Below are 23,239 nucleotides of genomic sequence, written 5' to 3'. Positions count from 1 at the left end.
TGGCAGTTAAAGCTCTTACGTGAAGATCGACTTCATTCGAAAATCGATACTTGTATGTCCTACGATACTATTTCTGAAATACAATCAACTTTGAGTCCTTTTGAGTTAGAGTTGTTTAGGAAGTCTTGTTTCGGTTATTTTCTCGATATTCCTAAGATTATGGTTCAAAACCAGATTATTCATTGTTTGTTGTTGAGGGAAATCGAGCAATATAACAAGTCTGAGATGTGGTTTGAGGTCGGGGGTCATAGGCTGAAATTCGGTATTGAGGAGTTTGCCTTAGTGTCGGGTTTAAAATGTCATGGGAATGTCAGTAAATATGGTTACCCGGCGGTGTCTAATGGAATTTTGGACAAGTATTTTGGCGGTTCGCAGTCTATTTCTAAGCAAACTCTTCGAGATATTTTTAGGTCTAAGCGTTGGGATTGTCCGGAAGATGGTTTCAAGCTTGCTTTTATGCATTTTTTGCATAGCTTTTTGTTAGCTTCCCCTAAAACTGCTAGTATTCCTCAAAAAGATTTTGATGTTGTTGATTCCGATGACTTGAATGACTACCCGTGAGGTGTTGATGTTTTTAAATATACTTTTGATTCTTTGTCCACTAAGGCTGTTTTTGGTCCGGGTAGTCTTAGGAAATCTAAACACATCTACAAATACTGTCTTCAAGGTTGTCCTCTTGTGTTTCTTTGTTGGTTTTATGAATGTTGTCCGAAGGTGCAAAATTCCTTTGTTCAGTTGGTCAATGAAGCTGCCATTCCTCGCATTTTGAAGTGGCAAGCTTTCTTTTTTCCTTTTTACATCCCAGTTGATAGAGATCTTTTTGATGAAGTTTATTCTGAGCAGGTTTGTCTCTATTTTCATTAATTTTCATTTTAACTTTTTTATTAATCTGTGGTCATAAATGGTTAATATTAGGTTCATATTTGGTTTTAATGCTTCAGGTGAATCTGCGGTCCATTGTTCCAACATCTGCTGAATGGGAAACCCTTCCTTTAGGTGACTTTTTCAAAAGTTTCAAAGGGAAGGGGAAGTCTAGTGATGGTTCTGCATCTAGCAAAGAGGTTGGTGCTAAAGATGGCTATTGTCCGGCATTACTTGTTACAGATGATTTGGATGAAAGGAATAAATCTAATGATTTAGGCGCTATAAAAGAGAAGTTCCAACTCATTTTTACTGGTCAGAAGAAAATCCAGTCTGAAATTTCTGAGTTTAAACGCCTTATTAGTAGTCAAGTTTCCGAAGTGTTAAGCGTTGTGAAACGGTTGTGTTTAATGATCACCAACTTTTAATTAAAAGTTATGAAAAATTAAAAATGATGAAGGTAATAAGAGATTGATGATTTCATTTTTATCTGATGAAATGCATCTGGATACTCATGTATATGTTGGTCTTCTGTTTTTAGTTTTAGTAGTGGTGCTTATAGTTCAGATTTGTGAAAAATGTTGGTCGTCGGTGAATAGTCTATAAAATCAAAAATTGACTTAATATTAACCTGATGTGGACCTATATTAACTAAACTATTTTAATTCATTTTTTTTATAAAATTTGTCTTACTACTCTTTACAATCGTAACTAACATTTTATATAGATAAAATTTTGAAATTTAGTGTAATTTACAAATTAAATATCTCTTTTAAGTAAAAAAAGTATTTGATTGTCTATAACCAAAAATCAACTTCATATGAACCTCATATGAACCTATATCAACTGAACCATCTTAATTCATTTTTTATAAAATTTATTTTACTACTCTTTATGATTTTATTTGATATATTATATAGAGAGATCTTGAGATATAGTCTATTATAAAAATTGAATAACTATTTTTAAGTGAAATGTAATTAACATTCTATAAAACTGAAAATCAATCCGATGTGAACTTATGTCAACTAATTAGTTTAATTCAATTTTTGATAAAATTTGTCTACTTTTCTTTACAATTTTAAATGACATTATATATAAAGAAAATTTAAAGTTTAGTGTAATATACAAATTAAATATCTCTTTTACGTGTATTGTATTTGATAGTCTATAAAACCGAAAATCAACCTGAGGTGAACCTGATATGAACCTATATCAACTAAATTATCTTAATTCATTTTTTTTATAAAATTTATTTTAGTGCTCTTTACAATCTTAACTGACATTTTATATAGGTAAAATTTTAAAATTTTATGTAATATACAAATTGAATATCTCGTTAAGTAAAATGTATTTGATAGTTTATAAAACCAAAAATCGACCTTATGTGAACCTGATATGAACCTATATCAACTGAACTATTTTAATTCATTTTTTTTATTAAATTTGTTTTACTGCTCTTTACAATCTTATCTGATATTTTATATAAAAAGAATTTTGAGATATATTCTATTATAAAAATTGAACATATGTTTTTAAGTGAAATGTAATTGATAGTCTATAAAACTGAAAAGCAACCTGATGTGAACTGTATGTGAACCTGAAATAATACCACATACTGAATTTTTTGGTACAGTTCTTATGAACATATTTAGTTTGATTCTGACTTCTGATTTCATAATTTGCCTTTGGAAGAGTTTTTCCACATTTCAAGTCTACATACATCTACGTAACAAAGAGCAAAAATGAATTGGTAGTGACGTGAAATGTAAATGAAATTAATCTGACCTAATGAAATGTATGAGTAGAGATATAACAAGTGAGTTCATGCAAATGTAGCCATTACTACAAGACCAATAATGGAAACTATATAAACCAGCAACACAAATAAGCAAATATGCAGAAGCATTTTGGTCATCATTCTATTGCATAACAATAATCAATTGATTGAATGAATAATGTGATTTGTTTGCATATAATTGGATCAATAATTAATTTAGTAGAGCTTCAAATGGGATATATGTACCAGAAAACTCTTTACAGACACAAACTTCAAAAAATTGCAAACCTGAGATTGAATTTTGTATGTTTTAACACTTTTTCATTCAGGACTTTTATCAAACATATAATGAGCATAAATAAAAACACAAAATATAAAACAATTTGAAAGACTTAAGAACATATCAATTAAAACAAAAACAATTAAAATAGAACAATATTCATTCTCTGAAAAACTGAACCCGCCGTCAACATAGCCGGTGTAGCAGCTGCAGCCATTTCTATAGAATATAATACTGAAAAATGTGGGCAAATTTCTTTTAAAGAGATCTCGATGTTAAACTCTCTTCTTACGCTAAATTCGGCGCGACCGCTGTCAGACCTCTGCCAAATTTCTTCTCCGCCGAACCGCTGCTAGACCTCCGCCAACCGCTGCCGATCTGCTTCTCCGTCGGACCGCTGTCAAACTACTTCTCCGTTGATCTGCTTCTCCGTCCGACCGTTGTCAGACTGCTTCTCCGCCAACGGCTGCCAAATTGCTTCGTCTATGTTACTTTAAGCATAAGGGGCATAAATGTCCAGTTTCATATTAAAATCAGTTTATGGGAGATTTGTGAAAAGAAATTTTTTATTTTGGGAGATTGTTGCACATTAAATTTTCCTGAGGTAAAAACATTAATGAAACCCTGTTTTGAGTTATTTGTGTAAAAAACCCAAAAAGAATACAGTAAGGATTTCTGAAAAAAATCCAAGCTTGAATACGAGAAACTCCTATTATTACATTTAAATAAAAAAGCCGCTTTTCGTGAGGCAATTGTACGTGATATCCTTGCTTGAACCGATTTTTCCTTGAAAGATACGATTGTTACGATGCTTCCAAATCTCCCACACTGTCAAAAACCTAAGCATCCGCCATAATTAATAGTACCGACTCCTAGGAACCATCTCTAGCCATTGCCTATAGAAATCAACAAAAGAGTTTGGGAAAACCCACATGATATCAAGCTTTTCAAGAATACTATACCACACCTCTTTAGCAAAACGACAATGAATAAATAAATGAACTTGTGTTTCCTCAACGTCACACAAAGAACATTTATCATACTCACGCTGAATGACTAATCGTTTAGCTAAAAAGTCAAGCGTTGGCACTCTATTATGAAAAGCTACCCATATGAAGAACTTGATTCTTGGAGGCACATTTGACTTCCAAATCTGAATAAAAGGAGGGCTTTCAACACACCTCAAAAAACGACCCACCCTAACTTCACTTCTTTGAATAATACCACCTGCCATTGCAACTGCCTCCCTCCGCACAGCATTTTCTCCATCGTTGATCCTAGCAGCAACAGCGTTAAAACCAGCTGATATACTACCCACTGCATCACTTTCATGCCCCTCATCAGCAGCTCTGCGCCCCTCTGTCACATCTCCCTGACCGTCTGAAACAGCAGCTGGACGTCCGATCGCAACATCAGGCCCTAAATCGTCCAAAGCAGCAGCTCCACCGTCCAAAGCAGCAGTTATTTGCCCGTCAGAATAAAAAGAGCAGAATGATGCCGCCGTATAGTTACCTCTTGAAGTGTTCCATATAACCTCGTCTTGTTGATTTACATTCTGAATAAGACGTGTGAAAATCATATTAAGAGCTGTAAATAAAATCAATTCATTACCTCGAAGACGACGCCTCCATCTCCAACCATTAATCCAAACGTCTCTTATATTTGCCCTTCTCATATTAGAAAGATTAAAAATACGAGGAAAAATCACTGAAGCTAAACCTTTACCCATCCAATTATCATGTCAAAGCGATATCAAACTCCCATCGCCAACATTAAACGTGGCATTCGAAATAAAAATATTCCTAGCCTGTTTATCAACACAGCAACATTTTCGAATTCCCTTCCATATGTAAGAAAATTTCTTCGGTTCACTAATCTGTAAATCCTCCCAACCAGCAATGGTCGAACAATGAAGAATAACTTTATTCCAAAGCTTATTATCATGATTGATACGAATTCGCCATACCAATTTAAGCAAGAGACTTTGGTTTCGAACCCGAAGAGTGTAGATTCCTATACCACCTTTGTCAAAATCCTTGCAAATATTTGACCAAGAAACTTTACTAAGAACCTTTGAGCAGTATCCCCTTTCCATATAAACCGCCTAATATACATCTCTAGCGTAGAAGAAACACTAGACGGCATATTATGGACGGACATGTAATAGACTGGAACACTAAAAAGGACAGATTTAATAAGCACCAATCTGCCTGCCGGAGACAACAAGGAACCTTTCCATAAAGCTAAGCGAGATTTAAAGCTCTCCATAACATAATCCCACGACCCAACTGAAAGCTTCCGATTTGCTGGCGGCAGACCTAGTTAAGTAATCGGCAGGGTGTCAATTCTACATCCAACAACACCCGCTGCTTGTAAAAGATCACTATTATTGACATTAATTCCCATTAACGAGCTATTATGGAAGTTAATAGTCAATCCTAAGATAAGCTCAAAACAGCGCAAAATCCTTATCAAGTTCTGGAGATAATCCATATCATAAGGAAGAAACAGAAGTGTGTCGTCTGCAAACTGAAATAAGGAAATATGTTCTTGGTTTACTGCGAAGCTAAACCCATTAGTGTAACCCAACTCGACTGATTTATCAAGAATGCGTTTCAAACCTTCAACCGCAATTAAGAATAAATAGGGAGAAATAGGGTCACCTTGACGAACACCTCTCCTTAGAAAGATTGGTTCCACAGAACTACCACTTACCAAAACCAAAGTAGTAGCTGTAGAAAGGCAAACATACATCCACTCCATCTACTTAATTGGGAAATCCATACATCGCATAACCTCAAGCAAATAATCTCAGCTAATACTATCAAACGCCTTATGAAAATCAAGTTTTAACACCAGTAACCTTTCCTTACGCCTTGATGCTAAGTGAATAAGTTCATTAGCAATCATGGAACAGTCAAGGATACTTCTACCTTTTAAAAAGGCATGCTGATTATCCGAAATAACCTTTGACAAGATAGGCGCTGTTGAGAATTATATGCTGCAAGCGCATAGTGTCAACTCGTAATATAGACTGTGAAGTCCAGATATCGTACCCATAAGGAAAGCAACTAAATACACCCAATCAAGATACTCAATTGGGATAGCCAAAAGATAATTTGGTTTAAGTGATTTAAAATTAATAAAATTGAATTAAGCAGATTTAATTTAGAATAAAATTAAGCTTTTAATAAAAATGGGTTTAAACAATAATAAGGAAGATCAAGTATTATTAATTTTCTTTATGTCATTAATCTCATGGGATATATGGATTATGTTATCAATTTATGGTTCAGACTAGTCTAATGCATCTATAACTCTCTCTCAAGCCGCTATAGATAAAAATATACAAATAACCAATTAATAGGCAAATTACTCACTCTCGTGTTATAAAATACCAAATCAAGTGATTAAATGGTATTTATTAAGCAAACCTCAAGAACACGTATTCATTAACTGAATCTCATGTTATTAATTCATATGTTGTTAATTAACTGATCTATTTTAATTAAGCTCTCTCAAGTCAGAATTAAAACATAGTGCAGTGAATGTATTGGTGTCACGACCCAATTTCATGAATCGCGACCGGCGCTAGGGTATGGGCATGGTTGTACTAAAACCCGTAGCAAGCCTTGCGGAAAATAACTAATCATATAAACCTGCAGAAAAATTCAATGCTCGGGGGCAACCGAGGCTCCAACTTAAGCTAACAGTTTAAATATAATTACTTTCATTAAATAATGGATCACCAGAGTTAAACAATAATAATGCCAAAGCATTAAATAAAGCCAGTCATACCAATCCGACAAACAAACTAGAATAATAAAGACTTCTAATTTACTACTGCGGTCTAAGAATAAAATTAATTTAATAATTTATTAAAATAAAATAAACCTCCGAGGAATAAAGATTCGGAGATCAGCAGACTCGCTCAAAATAATAAACCTGGAAAATGGGAAAACAACGGGGGTCAGATATACTGAGATGAGTTCGTAATACTATTTACATTTATTAAGTTAAAACCCTTAAAACAAACTCTTTTATACTAATATATATATATATAAGATTATGGAATAACAGTATTGAAATGATCCCAGCGTGAGTATGCCATAGCATACCGAAATACCCAAAGTGGACGGGAACAAATCCTCGTCAAATTACCAGCGTGAGCAAGACCATAGTCTGCCGATCCCAAAGTATATACCGGTGCACACAGTCTCGATACAAGCCTATCGAGTAGCTCGTTCCAATCCAGATCCATAATCGTTAAAAACAGTTCAAAAACATTTATAATATTAAAATATGATGCGGTACTTAATAAAGCGGTAAATAACACTACAAACTCACTGCTTGCTTATCCACGTGAATCTTGGCAAACAGCTAACACTGCGTAGACTCCGAAGCACGAGCAGTCGACGGGTCTAAAACAATATATAAGTTAAAATTCATTCAACCCCTAACTCTAAGAATACTAGACACCACATAGGACTAGCACAATACCAAGTCTCGCACAAGCATAGCCAAAACAGAAAGGACAATTAATCACGTAATGACCCGAGTCAAAAAAAAAACACATCGAGTAACACAATACTCAAATAAATAAATAAGGCAAGTGTATTGGGTTTCCGCTTTAAAATCTGTTCCTGAAAATATTACTTAAATAATAAGTAAATAATAACATAAATCGATTTCCTCAAATAATGGGTTAGCCGAGTTATCAAAAACTACCAAGCTACCTCACATGTCAGGTGACCCAAGTCTAACCCGACCCAAAATATTTTATCAAAATATAAAACAGAGTTTATAGTTCCCAAAAATCACTTTAATAAAATAAATATAATATATTCAATTATAAGCCATATTTTATAATTATAGAATCACATTGATAAAATAATAAATCAATATTTAAAATGGAACCCAATAGCTTTAACTTTAAGTAACCCAAGTTACAATCAAAACTTAATCAAATAAGTTTTAAAAACATTCAAGGGCTAAATTGTAATTTAGCCAAAATGACATACCAAAAAAATATTTAAAATCAAATATAATTACCCGAGTAATTATATTAATTTAGATTATAATAAAATCATCGTTTTCAATTTGTCAAATTATATAACAAAATCCAAAAGTTAAAATATAATTTAATCACGTTGGCACGCTAAGCCCAAATATCAAATTAACAATTAAATAATAATTATTAATAATTATTAATTTAATTTTAAATAACTCAAATATTATTTTTAGGTTTTAATAATAATAATACTAATTTGATAAACTTTCAAATTAAAATGAAATCTCCAATATAGAAATCAAAGTCAAAATTCAATTAAATCTAAAATCATTTAAATTATAAAAAGATTAATATTAAATCTAAATTTAAAATAATGATGCCCAAAGTAAATAAAAATATCATAAATAATAATATTATTAAATTGCCAAATTATAAGTCGAGACTAAATCCGTAGATTAAAATCAAAACTAATTAATAAAAATCAAATATAACTAGTTAACAATTAATTTAAGTGACTCATTTAATTCATTCATAATAATTTAGTGCTCAAAAGATCCCTTTAGCCAAAATAATCCAAGCTAAGCCAATCATAACTAAAGTTTTCTGGACTCAACTGTCATATTTGAAACTTTAATAATTAAATTTTATCCAAGTGATATTTAAGAATTAAAAGTTACTAATGTTGAGTTCTTTGTTGTATTTGACCACATAAATTTCTAATGTTTGGTAAAAAGTACAATTTCATAATACGTGATTATAAAGTTTTAGATAAAGCAGAAAAGTTGTGTACTTTGACCTGTACACCAGAAATTTTTCCAATTCAATTTGTAAGAAACAAATAGAGAATCTAAAATAAAAGAAAGAAAAGATTGCAAATTTAAAAGAGAATGAACATTGTAACCTATCACGTGAATTTGAAACAAAAGAATAGCTTAAGCCATTAATGGCACTACCTAAATAACCAACCAATAATAAGAAAGAAACATCCATATAATCAAAAGTCATCAGTTTACAATTTGAAGATATAAAAGCATAAGATCAGTACTTTGTCTTCGATGAAATTTGAAAACTTCTTTATGAATAAAAACGTTTCCAGCCGAATAGAAAAAGAAGAAAAAAATAACAATTTCTTTTATAGTCTAACATTTACTACGTTTTTCGGCAACAAATTTAAAATTCCAAACTTATCCTTCTTATCCTTTATATTACTTAGCCTTTAGTTTATTATTATTATTAGTCGTCTTATTATCGTTATTATTATTATTATTATTATTATTATTATTATTATTATTATTCTCGGATGTTACATCAAAACAATCACCGGAAACCAAACGGAAAATACGGGATATTACAATTGGCAAAAAACATTCAAGCATTATGAGCATTAATCAACACATAATTATAACCATAATCCAATATCCCAATATAATTAAGTGAACATAAATCTAATCAATAATCCCCGAAAATGGGTTTAGCTACTCATATCTAAAGGAAATTCAACAATGACATATATAGAATTTACGATTAACAAGAACACAACAGTAATTGATCTCTCAATAATGTTGTACTTTTACTCCGGAATTCCAATATATTTTGTGTAATAATCCCGATCGATAGAGTAGAAATGATACTAAAATAGACTACCTTTAATGGCTTTATTTATGATCTAAGAAGTAAACTATAAAATGTGTGATCTCTAAGATGTCTAAGATCCAAAAGATGTGTTTTCTCTACACAAATGCAAGCTATTTATAGAGTTGCTAGGAGTGGAGCTCAAGTCAAGAATCTCTATTCTCTTCATGGAATTTGAGTGATGATCAAGCTTTGGATCTCTTCTTTCCATGTAGAGCGGAGTAGGGAGCATGTTCTTCCATAACCGTCTTGAGTGAATCATGGTTCACTTATCTCATTTCCAAAGATAGCTTGATTAAATCTCATCTTGACACATACTTTGATTGCAAGCCAAGGAAGATCTCTTTCAGTGTGAACCCAATATATGTTGCTTATGGAAGGTGTATGAGTGTATCGGCCAAGAATCCCCACGCGATTCCCAAGAATCGGAGTTGCACTCCAAGATCAGAAGTCAGCCGGCCCTTGGCCGGCCCATAGTCGTGGGTCGGCTGAAGGCCGACTGAGCTACTGCTTGCAGCTCATTTCTAGTTCGGTTTGATTTTGACTCGGTTTGACCCGAAACTTGGTTGGCTTTTTTGAACTTGACTCGAATTCTTCTGGCTCTGACTATTTTTGCATTTTAACTCTGTTTTATTCCTAAAAACTCAAGAAACATTAAATATTTACATTCTACAAATAATTTAACAAATAAGTGAAATTAACTAAATAAGCGTATATTTTACATCATAAAATACTAAAAACTAGTAAATAAATGACCTCTAAATGACGTAAAATATACACCTATCAAGCCTCCTCACACTAAAACCTTGCTTGTCCTCAAGCAAGAGTATGATTATTTATAAACACAAATCTATATACCTAAGCAATTTTGAACAATTGTCAACAACATTACTCCCGACCGATGAAAATCACGAATGCAATCGTCTAATGTCAACAACTAAAAGAGATGCAAACAAATGAGCAATGCAATTATAATGACTCATTCTGATGACATTGAGAATACTCTTGAATTGGTACCATGTTAACTGAAGACAACTACAAGGTTACAATCATTTGCGGGACATGCGATCAATTAGTCAAAACAATCGATGGGCAAGTTATGGCATATCATTCATAAGCATCAAGCATAAGCACAATTTCTCACAAGATATCACTCTAACACTCAAGTGTTTCGGGTGTGAAAATGAAGCTCACTAAACATGCAAATTCTCCATAAGCTTGCTCTTAGTCCAGGACTCCACTATTTAGCTCGGTAAATGACAACTATTATATGGACTTTAAATGGGCTGTAACTTGGCTAAGGGTTGGGAGTCAGAGAATTTGGATAATTTTTGCTACAACTTGACTTGGAAAACAACATTTTCTATGAAGTATAAGTAATGAACTAACTTGGAATTTTTCGCACAAGTGAATTTTTTCTTTCTTTTATTTGCCTTTATTTATTTATTTTCTTTTGCTAATTTTTATTGATTTTATTTTTTTTTGTTATTCATTTTATTTTTATCTTGTTTTTTTTTTCTTTTTTTAAGGCAATTATTTTCTTTTTACAACACTTGTTCGCAGTTTCTTTTTCATCATCAAGCTAGATTCACATTTCTTTTCTCAACTTAAGTTGACCAAGTCAAATTGGAGTGTTTAAAGAGGTGAAGTGTGAAAGGGTAAATGTTTGAAATGTGGTAAAAATCAAAGAAATGGCTAAGGCTCAAGGAGTGTAAACTAAGGGTAGAAAGGTAGACTTTTGAAAGTGGTCTAAAAGAATGGGGTAATCCTAATGCCATAATCATTTAGTTGTCAAAAACTCAGCCGTATAGTCTCGAATGGACACCGAGCAAGTTCTAGGAATTTCGCATGCAATCAACACTCATCAATAATTAATAAGGCTCAAAACGCTCAAAATATGGTGATGTTATGCCACATGCTTGACTCCTATGAAATCATGTCAATTAACGCCCAAGATTTTCAAAATTAACCAATTTTAACGCACATCATGCATCCTCATTAGGTAACTTTAATCATGCTCAAGATTACACAACCAACCATCAGAATTCACCATAATCTCATCAAAACATGTCATACAAATTGCATTTCATTAGGCAAGCATCAACATTTAATTGTTTAAACTAGAAAATGCATTCAAGACATTCATTGACCGGGAGATAACTTTTAATGACAAAATTTCAAAACTACGCCTAAAACATTAAAATGACAAGTAAAAAATTTAAAAATAAGAGCCCTCCTCACACTATTTATTAATATAATCTATTCTAATTTATTTTATTAGGTATTTATTAGGTATTTATTATTTTTCTTCTTTCCTCACCCCCACTTTAAAAGAATGCATTTTCCTCGATGTATAAGAAAGTGCAAGAAAAGAAGAAGAATAATAAAAATTCTTCCCTTTTTAGGATTGCAGCAAAATGCTACCAAGGAGCTGCTATCCGCTTTTGATTGATAACAATGCCTGCTTTTGAGCGCATAATGGTGGGCTGGACAACAAATAAAATCTAAAGAAAAATTGGTGAAAAATGACAGAAAAATATTAAAGTTAAACGTGCTAAATCAAATAAACATAAACATAAGATAATTAATAAATGCTACATCAAAATAAAACATAAGATAAATAAACGAATTCAGATCATTGGCCGGTCCTTGGCCGGCTTGAGATCGTGGGCCGGCTGCAGGCCGGATGAAGGACTAATTGCAGTTTTAAATATATTTTTTTTGTCTTTTATTAATCGGCCGTCGTTTGGCCGGCCTGACATCGAAGGCCGGCTGACCTGCTGGGTCAAAATTTTAAATTGAAATTTTTTTTTTATTTTTTTTATTTTGAATACCCAATTTATTAAACATAATTAAAAACTTAAATTAAAGGAAAATCGTGCTTGTTTAAGGTCACTAGCCTTGACCGTGTAGCAATATTTTCATGGAGGATCAACTAGAGCAACTCGCTCATGTCTTTGACCAATAAAACTTCTAAGACATGGTTTGCACCATTGCCCAAGAACCTTAAAATTCTCTCCATTCGCGCTCTCTAATTCCGCTACTTCTGGACCAATGTTGCGCCAAAGTTTGAATGGTCCACTCTATTTTGATATAAGCTTGCCTGCACAAGATCCTTGAGAAGTGTTTAGCATAACAAACTTACCATCACTAAGGTTTTCTGGCTGCAATGGTCCTATGTCATTAGCCTTGTGACACAGTCTCGACTTCCACCCTGCCCATTTCTTGGGTTTACCCTTTCGTGGTTTTGCAGGAAGTGGAAGTTTCGAAGGTGCCCGCTTCTCTACTGATTGCGCAGGTTTATCACATAAGGGCTCGCACATTGTTCCCTGTTTGCTTGAGGGGTCGATTTATTGGAATATCTCAGGAATGGACAAGTACATAACTTCCCTCTTGTTGTTATGCCCGCTTTCCTCAACACAGTCGACCCTCATGCATTTTTCTTCATTGCTCAAGCCTTGCTCACTCTTCTTCATTTTAAATTCCACACTTTCTTCTCCTATTCGCAGAGTCAGCTTGCCTGCATTCATATCAATGAGTGCTCTGCTTGTGTTCATGAATGGGCGTCCAAGGATCAATGGGCATTCTTTGTCAATTTCATAGTCAAGGACGAAAAAATCCACTAGGAATATGAATTTGTCGACCTTAACTAAAAGATTTTCCACGATCCCGTATGGCTTCTTGACCGAATGGTCAGCCAACTGTAGCATCATTGGGGTGGTCTTAACCTGTTGGTCACCAAGTAGTTGCCTAAAAAAAGATAGAGGCATTAAATTTATATTAGCACCCAAATCACAAAGACAATTAGTAGTTTGCAAATCACCAATAGTACAAGGAATAGTAAAACTCCCTGGATCATCGAGCTTCGTTGGTAATTTGCTCAAGCTGATTGAACTGCAATTTTCAGTAAATGGAACCGTATTCTCATCCCAGCTTCTCTTGTTTATAAGGATGTCCTTTAAAAACTTGGCATAATGCGACATTTCTCGTAATGCGTCAGCCAAACTAATGTTGATTTGTAGCTTCTTGAAAGTTTCTAAAAACTGATGAAACTTCCAAGTATCTTTTGGCTTCCACAATCTCTGTGGCAATGGTATTTTTGGTAAATACGGAGGTAGTGGAGTAGGCTTAGTGACTACCTTTTCAGGTTCATTTTCCTCACGCTACTCCTTTTCTGCTTCTAATAAAACCTTCTCTGCATGATCTTTAGGCAACACTTTTGAACTCCTTAGTGTTATCGCCTTGACTTGCTCTCTTGGATTTGCCTCACTAGTGGACGGTAAACCACCTTGATTTCGGTTTTGGAGTGCTTTAGCCATCTGTTGTATTTGCAATTCTTGATTGTGAATAGTAGCAGCATGATTCTTAAGTGCTTGTTGAGTCTCTGCGTCCTTCTTTAGGATCAAATTCCATCATCTTATCAATTTTGTTGTGCAGAGACTCTCCATGTTCGTTCTGCTGGAAACCAGGTGGATGTTGTGGCCTATTGTTCTGATGGTAAAAGCTGCCTTGATTCTGGAAGTTTCCCTGATTTTGCTGTGGTCTTTGTTCTCCTTGCTAGGACCTGCCTGGTTATGGGTATTGCTTCCATTATCCTTCCATGAGAAATTTGAGTGATTTCTCCATCCTTGATTGTATGTGTTGGAATAATGATCATTGAATGGTCTCTGTCCTCCCACAAAGTTGACTTGCTCATTGAACGGCTGCGACATCACATAGCACTCACTCGCCACATGCTTAAGATCTCCACAAACCTCACAGCTATTCTGAATTGCAGCCACACTATGAGTGTTGGTTGCTACAACTTGTTTTGTGAGAAAATCCTGCAGTAATGATTTGACTGTCTCCGCCACTGGGTTAATATTAATTGCCATAGCTCCTCTCTGAGCAGGTGCTTTGGCCCTCTCGGTTGGCCAAGAACAGCTGTTCACTGCCAGCTCATCTAACAACTCAAATGCTGCGTTAGTGGTCTTCCTCATCAATGACCCTCCTGCGGCTGTATCAATTATACTCCTGGTCTGGTCATCTGATCCATTGTAGAAATTTTGGATCAAGGTTTCTCGAGTGATATGATGATGAGGAACCTTTCTCTGCATTTCTTGGTATCGTTCCCACGCGTCACTTACTGATTCTCCATCCAGTTGCTTATAAAGCATGATATCTCTTGTCAGCTTTGCGGTCTTCGCCATGGGAAAGTACTTGTTCAAGAATTCCTTGGCCAAATCTGACCATCTATTAATTCCCACTCTAGGCAGAGCATGATCCAACTCTTCGCTTTATCCCTCAAAGAAAATGGAAATAAGCGCAGCTAAACTTCATCTTCTGTCATGTTACTGAGATTGAATGTACTGTACACCTCCAGGAAGTTCGAGAGATGCGCATTTGGATCTTCATTCGGTAGCCCATAAAATTGACAGCGGGCTTCTAACAAATGAATGACACTGGTCTTAATCTCGTAATGGTTTGCCCGCACAGAGTGTGCAAAGTAACCATGCGTGGTATTTTCCGACATTCGGCTGAAAGAATTCCATCAATGTTGGTTGTCTCTGCCTGTTGTTATTCTGTCCTTGCAGATCCTGCTGATTCTGTTCATTCTATTGATTCTATAGGATCACTCTATTATCCCCCTCATTATTCAATTCAAGCGGATTACCTTCTTCGTCTGCCATATTTAGATTCTTTTGAGCTAATTTTCTGATGCTTCGCTCAAAAGATGTGAGATCTGGTTGAAATGTTTCTAAAGGTAGACCTTTACGACGTGTATTATGCATACACTACAAGAAGAGTACCTGTATCAACAAAAACAACAAAACCCACGTGTAAAACAAGAAAATAAAAGACTAAAACAAGCCGAGCTATCCTAAATTAGATGTTAAAGATATGCTTTCCCCGGCAACGGCGCCAAAAACTTGTTGAGAATTATATGCTGCAAGTGCACAGTGTCAACTCGTAATATAGACTGTGAAGTCCAAATATCATACCCACAAGGAAAGCAACTAAATACACCCAATTAAGATACTCAATTTGGATAGCCAAAAGATAATTTGGTTGAAGTGATTTAAAATTGATAAAATTGAATTAAGCAGATTTAATTTAGAATAAAATTAAGCTTTTAATAAAAATGGGTTTAAACAATAATAAAAAAGATCAGGGATTATTAATTTTCTTTATGTCATTAATCTCATGGGATATATGGATTATGTTATCAATTTATGGTTCAGGCTAGTCTAATGCATCTATAACTCTCTCTCAAGCCGCTATAGATAAAAATATACAAATAACCAATTAATAGGCAAATTACTCACTCTCGTGTTATAAAATACCAAATCAAGTGGTTAAATGATATTTATTAAGCAAACCTCAAGAACACGTATTCATTAACTCACTCTCGTGTTATTAATTCATACGTTGTTAATTAACTGATCTATTTTAATTAAGCTCTCTCAAGTCAGAATTAAAACATAGGGCAGTGAATGTATTGGCCAAAAACATTCAAGCATTATGAGCATTAATCAACACATAATTTTAACAACAATCCAATATCCCAATATGATTAAGTGAACATAAATCCAATTAATAATCCCCGAAAATGGGTTTAGCTACTCATATCTAAAGGAAATTCAACAATGACATATATGGAATTCATGATTAACAAGAACACAACGGTAATTGATCTCTCAATAATGTTGTACTTTAACTCCGGAATTCCAATATGTTTTGTGTAATAATCCCGATCGATAGAGTAGAAATGATACTAAAATAGACTACCTCTAATGGCATTGTCTATGATCTAAGAAGTAAACTATAAAATGTGTGATCTCTAAGATGTCTAAGATCCAAAAGATGTGTTTTCTCTACACAAATGCAAGCTATTTATAGAGTTGCTAGGAGTGGAGCTCAAGTCAAGAATCTCTATTCTCTTAATGGAATTTGAGTGACGATTAAGCTTTGGAACTCTTCTTTCCATGTAGAGCGGAATAGGGAGCAAGTTCTTCCATAACCGTCTTGAGTGAATCATGGTTCACTTATCTCATTTCCAAAGATAACTTGATTAAATCTCATCTTGATACATACTTTGAGTGCAAGCCAAGGAAGATCTCTTTGAGTGTTAACCCAATATATGTTGCTTATGGAAGGTGTATGAGTGTATCGGTTAAGAATCCCCACGCGATTCCCAAGAATCGGAGTTGCACTCCGAGATCAGAAGTCAGTCGGCCCTTGGCCGGCCCATAGTCGTGGGCCGGCTGAAGGCCGGCTGAGCTGCTGCTTGTAGCTCATTTCTGGTTCGGTTTGGTTCTGACTCGGTTTGACCCGAAACTTGGTTGGCTTTCTTGAACTTGACTCGAATCCTTCTAGCTCTGACTATTTTTGCATTTTAACTCTATTTTATTCCTAAAAACTTAAGAAATATTAAATATACATTCTACAAATAATTTAACAAATAAGTGTATATTTTACATCATAAAATACTATAAACTAGTAAATAAATGACCTCTAAATGACGTAAAATATACACTTATCAGGCGCCAGTCTCAGGGATAGAGTTTTAGAAAGAAGTTTAAAGAAGCCGTTAACCAAACTAATTGGTCTATAATCTTTGATATTAGCAGAACCAACAACCTTCGAAACAAGCACCATAAAGGAAGTGTTAATACCTTTAGGTAATGTGTTGCTACTGTGAAAGATATCAAAGAAATCGATGAAAGTCTGCTTCATGAAAACCCATGCACGCCTATATAAATAGAAATTGAATACGTCTGGACCAGGAGCCTTTTTCACACCACAAACAGTCAGAGCTGCTAGAATCTCAGAATCGACAAAGGGGATCAGCAACCCTTCGGCCTCCTCTTCAGAGATACCACCGAAATTTAGCCCAGAAAGATCAAAATCCACTTTTTTCTGCGCGCTATATAAAGATTGAAAAAAATATCTAACTTGAGATCTTATATCACTCGGCTCCGAAAACACCACATCACCCACTTGAACCGAGGAAATAAAATTATTTCTATAATGTTTGGAGGCAACACTATGAAAAAATTTCGTATTCTTATCTCCTTCTAAACTCTACTTCAAACGCGATTTTTGAGCCCAAATAATCTCTGCCCTTTTTTTAGCTTGCCATAAATCTACTTTGAGGATAATTAGGGACACACGTTCTTCCTCAGAAATTGGTGATAAATCCGCCAACCCTTCCTTAACAAAGATTTCAGCCGTAAGATCTTTGATTTTTTTATTCTGATCACCAAAGACTTTGTCATTCCACTCTTTAAGAAGTTGCAGCAGCTTCTTTAGTTTAGCAACTAAACTTGGGGAAGAGTTACAAGCTGAAGCCCAAGAATTCTCCACAAAAGAAGGAAAGTCATCACGATCCCACCAAGCATCCACCGAGTGAAAGGGTTTAGGCCTCCAATCGATACCATTACAAGACCGAAAACAAATAGGGGTATGATCAGATAGATTACTCGGTAAAGCAGCTAAAGACATGAAGGGCCACACAACTCCTGCCGATGCTGAAATCAAGTAATGATCAATGCGAGATTTTGAAAAAGAGTTTTTCCAAGTGAAAGCTCGACCCTGAAGCGGCAAATCCAAAAGCTCATTTGAATTAATAAAATCCCGAAAAGAAACCATTGCCTGTGAAAAAACAACGCCATTCAATCTTTCTTTTGGAGCCAAAGTTTCATTGAAGTCACCGCTAATAATTACAATCCCTGTGAAATCTAATAAACTACTTAACTCTTGCCAAAGTATAAGCTTCTCAGGAGCTGTGTTGTGAGCATAAACAAGAACATGACGACAGTATATATTTTGCACAAAAAAATCCATTGCGATCCATCTTGATCCTTTAGAAATAACAACATTACCCAAAGTAATAGGGTTTCAAATCAGCAATAAACCACCGGATGCTCCAACTGACGGAATCCAATCGTATGAAAAGTCCAAGTTTGGCCAATGTCGTCTCACTAAGAAATCATCTACTATCTCTTTCTTCGATTCAAGCAACCCAATGAAGGAAAGTTTATGAATTGAAATCAGATTACTAATATAATTTTGCTTCCTCGAATTCAACAATCCACGTCTACAATTCCAAGAAATAAAGGAGAATGACACAGACATAAAACAATTCAGAAACCTTGAAGAAAAAAGAAAAGTTAAACTTGCCTCTTTTTACTTGAAATCAAGTTCTTCTTTAACTTCGTGAGAGTAGCAGAATGTGTCTCTCGTTTAAAAACACCAAGATCATGACCAATTTGCCATGTTTTGTCTATCTCCTCATCAGTAAACGCATAACTGTTCTTGTCCTTTCCATTCAAACGATTCATGTTTGCAATATTCGAGTCTAAAATTCCATTGTCTAGTTCCTGCTTGTAACCACCGTTGACATTGCTAGGTGAATTTGCATTGGAAACTACTGTCAGCACAGCGTCCGTCTTGCCCATAGCCTGACCTTTCAAAAAAACCTGCTGTGAACCTTGTTGCTGTCGTCCCTTATCATCATCCTCAGCTGTTGCTGCTAAAAATTCTGGCAGCAGATTTCTGGCGGGAAATTCAACCAAAACAGCTGCCAACTCATTTTTGTTTTGTAACCTATCGTCTCCTAGAGATGACATTAAATCATTACCCCGGTTAGAAGAACTCATAATAGTAGCAGCGCTCCCTTTCCAGTAAACACGACCTGAAGTATACCTATCATCTCCGGCTGAGAAACTTCTTATCGATCTATCCATCTCCAATGGTTTAGCTGCTGGAACATCAACAACAACATCGGTTTTCTCGGCAGGAATGACCGTTTGGGAATTCACCTCAGCACACCTAAAATTCTTATCATGAAGTACCCCATAAACACTCTTTAAAGGAGATTTTCCTCCATCTTCAAGACCAATAGGATTTGGAGAAACAACCTTGGCATCTTTATCTACCCCATAGTTGAATTCCTTATCCGCATCGAGTTGACGACTACAATCCTCCACAGAGTTAGGAACCTTAGTCTCAGCTGAGATACTAGATAGCGATGTCAAATTATCTTTCCAAGCATCGGGTTCTTCTAAAAAAACTGGTTTACCAGATTCTACCAAGTGAATTATTCGAGAAACATCGCCAATCTTAATCTTAGCAGAGTGACTAATACTTTGGCAAGTACTCGAAATCAGGATTAATCCTGTATCCAAACGATCATCAATGTCAAAAGCAATTGCTTCTCCAATTGAATTCCCAATATCCATGAATGTAGCAGCTGACCAAAGATAAAGAGGTAGACCTGTTACGGATATCCAAACCAACCTCTCTAGAGATTGTTTGAAGTATGTAGCTCAGGTAAACGATTGGAAGTAATCCAATAGAGTTGGATCCTCTGAATCCTTAAAAAACTTTGCTTCTCGAAAAGAATTAAAGGTTAACAAGACGACATTGCCTCCCATTAATGAAGTCTTGGCCTTAATATTCTTTATTGAAAGGAAAGTATTTGCTTTCAAGATAGTTTGAATATCATTAACCCTAGCCACAATAGAGCGGGACATCTATTCATAAGTTTCCAGTAACACAACTTTCTTAGAGATACAAATCTCCATGTCCGTTTTTGAGGCTTCAACTGTTGAGGAGCTGATTTCAATCCCCTTGGTCGATAAAACATCTCTGAATGTTCTATTATCTCAAAAAGCTGGAGAACGAATAGGTCGGGGTGATTGCAATGGTTTAGGTTTAATCGTGTTATTCAAAGGTTTCAACTTCTTCTCTGGAAACCTCGAACGAAAAGCCCTAAGCTTGAACTTTTCGATAGAAATCATATTTAACTGTTTCAGGATCCACGATAAGTCCTTATCCATGTCTGGTCTAAGGAAACCAAAGCTACAGTTAGCTTTCGACAATTTCGATGCGAGGGAAACTCTCCCTATAACACCATACCTTGTAAAACCTTTCTCTAAATCTCTATACCTCCAATGTTTAGGGATGTTTTTGAAGTAGATAAGTTTTTGAGATGAGGGAAGCTGTTGATCATCTCTCAACAGTATGGAACTGTTTCCTGGAATACGTGCATGGATACCTTGAAAATTAGAGTTAACCCTAATTTGCTGAATCATAGCTGGTGGGGAGGTTGAGATGCTGTTGATGGCCGAATCCTTGGGATGAATGAAGTCTTCCTGTGCTAATGTATTTTGCAGGTCAGAGTTATTAGGTGCGTCGTCGTCGTCAGGCTGGGATTCCAGCGCTCTTCCATCGCGCAAAAAAAAGAATGAACAAAGGATCACTTTACCCCCCAAACTTGGCACAAAGTATCAAAAACGTCCAAATTAGCAAAACTGTATCACTTTTACCCTGAACTTGACAAAACCGGTTCAAAAATACCCCTATGCTAATGTGGCACCTTAATTGGAGAGTGAGATTCTAAATTTAAAATAATTAACTCTAATTAACTTAATCTAATTAAATATTTAATCCTAATTAATTTAAAACACATCTTCCTCTTCCCCGACCTCCACCATCATTATTTCTCTTCCTCCACCTCCACCTCCACCAACCACCACTCAAAATCCGTCAACCATCGCCCAAACCCATCAACAACAGCAAAAACACCACCCGTCACCATCCACGTCAGAGAGACGGACTCATCGCCTCTTTGATGAACCCAGATCTGGAAACCCATATTTGGGTTCGAGAGAGACGAACCGTTTGTCTCTCACAGAGACGAGTCTCTCACACAGAGACGAACTCAGTTCGTCTCTAATCATGAGCAACCGCCGGGAAGATTTCTGGCAACTGCTATCATAATTAAAAAAAATGAATTTTTTAATGTAAAAGTACAAAGTGATCCTTTATATTTTCAGTTAATATAGTTTTGACATGTAAAGTCATAAAATTAAATTGTTTTTTCTTAATTATTATGGACTAATTTATACAATTTAAAAAAAATCAGGATCACTTTGATACTTTTATCGTCAAAAACCACCAAGGAAAAAAAACACCACAAAAACCGGAAATACTCTCTTAAATGAGAGTGCGGAGGGGGGGGTTTTTGTACCAATTTTTCCAAGTTCAGGGTAAAACTAATCCACTTTTCTCAATTTGAATGTTTTTGATACTTTGTGCCAAGTTGAGGGGGTAAAGTGATCCTTTGTTAAAAAACAATCTTTCTTTTTTTACAAAGTTACATTTTTAATACCTATATTTTACATAAAGTATGTCTACATAATTTGTAACTTCTAAAATTGCAAAACTGAATAATAGTATGATTATTTATTTCTAATTTATTTCTCTATATTTTAATTTTTTTAGATGGTAGTATTGCATATAATAAAATAACAGTTAGAATGAAATTAAAAAATAAATTAATAAAGATTATTAAATTAGTTAACTAAAAATAATTTTTCATAAGTTCAGCTACTAAAAACTTAGATAATTGTTATAAATAGTAAATTAAAATTTAGACTATATTATTATTAATATATGAGTTAATTTTTATTAATTCAATTTTTCATTCATAATAAAATGTTAATAAGAATTATAGTTTTAGGATTATTATTTGGAAAAAAAAATTACTTTAAATAATTACAATATAAGTTCCAATAAAATATAGGAACTAAAGTGACATGTCAATAGTTGCAGGAATTTTCCACGACCAAGGTTGTAGAAAATTTTATTCTTTAAATAAACACAAATAAAAAAGACCAACAAAAAAAGAAATAACTGAATATGGCTTAGGGGCCTTCATACCCGACTCATCTAATCTTACTCCGGAGTGGGCCATTGTAAATATAACTTGTCAGTCCTTCTCAGCTTTTAATTCTTTCATTGGGTCGGAACACCTTAGCCTCTAGCCTAACTTATAGGCTGGTGTAGACAATGCTCCAAACACGTTTGATATATGTTAGAGTCTATTTACATATCAATTAATTAGTTTGTGGCTTGATAGGACTCAATTGAAAATGAAGTTCGTCGGTAAAATATGTTGATTTGATTTTTCTAAAATGAATTGAATTTTGAAGTTTAAATTGAACTTGTGAATTTATTAAAGGACTAAAGGGAACATTATTTATTGTTTATAACTATATGTTACAAGTCTTCTATTTTGTTTTAAATGTAACAAGCTTTTATATGTAAGTTAAAATCCATCTCTTTAACGTTAATTTTGATAAAAACATGAAACCTAAGAGAGGGTTTTGAATTTCTTCAATTCCTAATTTCATTTTCAGAAAACTAAACCTTGATTTTACATGTTCTAACGAAGCATAAAGAGTGGGAAAGCTAATTGGTAAATTTTTATATCAATCTAAGTTTTTGAGATTGTATTATGCCACTTTGTTACCTTATTTTGTTTTGTTATTGAAAATTTTGCTTTAATATTTCTCACATATCTTGAGTTCTATAAGTCTAAATTGAATTTTTCTTGATTTCACAGAACGTAAGCTTGTCCTCTATAGCTCTTATGTTTTGAGTTTGATCTGGTGCAGTCATTTTAATACTATAAGTGTCCATGACATATTAGCTATGTATGTGATTCCACTCCGAAATCATCTCACTAAAACATGTATAATTCCTTGCACAAATATTTAAATGATGAACTTTTTTTATATGGATTATACTTAGAAGGCTAAAACTCTACCGAAGAGTTTGCTCAAATTATGTTTATATTGATTTGCACAATGTTTAATGCAAGACAAATGTTCTGCCTACTAAGGAA

At 34.5% G+C, this 23,239-nt stretch overlaps 2 protein-coding genes across 2 annotated transcripts; both read right to left on the bottom strand.

The window, feature by feature from the left end:
- Window positions 1-12,914: 12,914 nt before the first annotated feature.
- LOC126687630 (uncharacterized) lies at window positions 12,915-13,547 on the bottom strand. Its single transcript, XM_050382186.1, has one exon. The coding sequence runs from the start codon at window positions 13,545-13,547 to the stop codon at window positions 12,915-12,917; it is 633 nt and encodes a 210-aa protein (XP_050238143.1).
- A 180-nt stretch (window positions 13,548-13,727) lies between these two features.
- LOC126687629 (uncharacterized) lies at window positions 13,728-14,958 on the bottom strand. The gene is made up of 3 exons (XM_050382185.1): window positions 14,921-14,958; window positions 14,031-14,838; window positions 13,728-13,958 (listed from the first exon to the last, which is right to left on the bottom strand). Exons 1-3 carry the CDS (start codon window positions 14,956-14,958, stop codon window positions 13,728-13,730), a joined length of 1,077 nt encoding a protein of 358 aa, XP_050238142.1.
- Window positions 14,959-23,239: the final 8,281 nt, after the last annotated feature.

This window comes from Mercurialis annua, linkage group LG6 (assembly GCF_937616625.2).
Source record: "Mercurialis annua linkage group LG6, ddMerAnnu1.2, whole genome shotgun sequence".
NCBI classification, from domain to species: domain Eukaryota; kingdom Viridiplantae; phylum Streptophyta; class Magnoliopsida; order Malpighiales; family Euphorbiaceae; genus Mercurialis; species Mercurialis annua.
The sequence above is the reverse complement of the archived record's forward strand: the minus strand, read 5'-3'. Positions and strand labels throughout refer to the sequence as shown.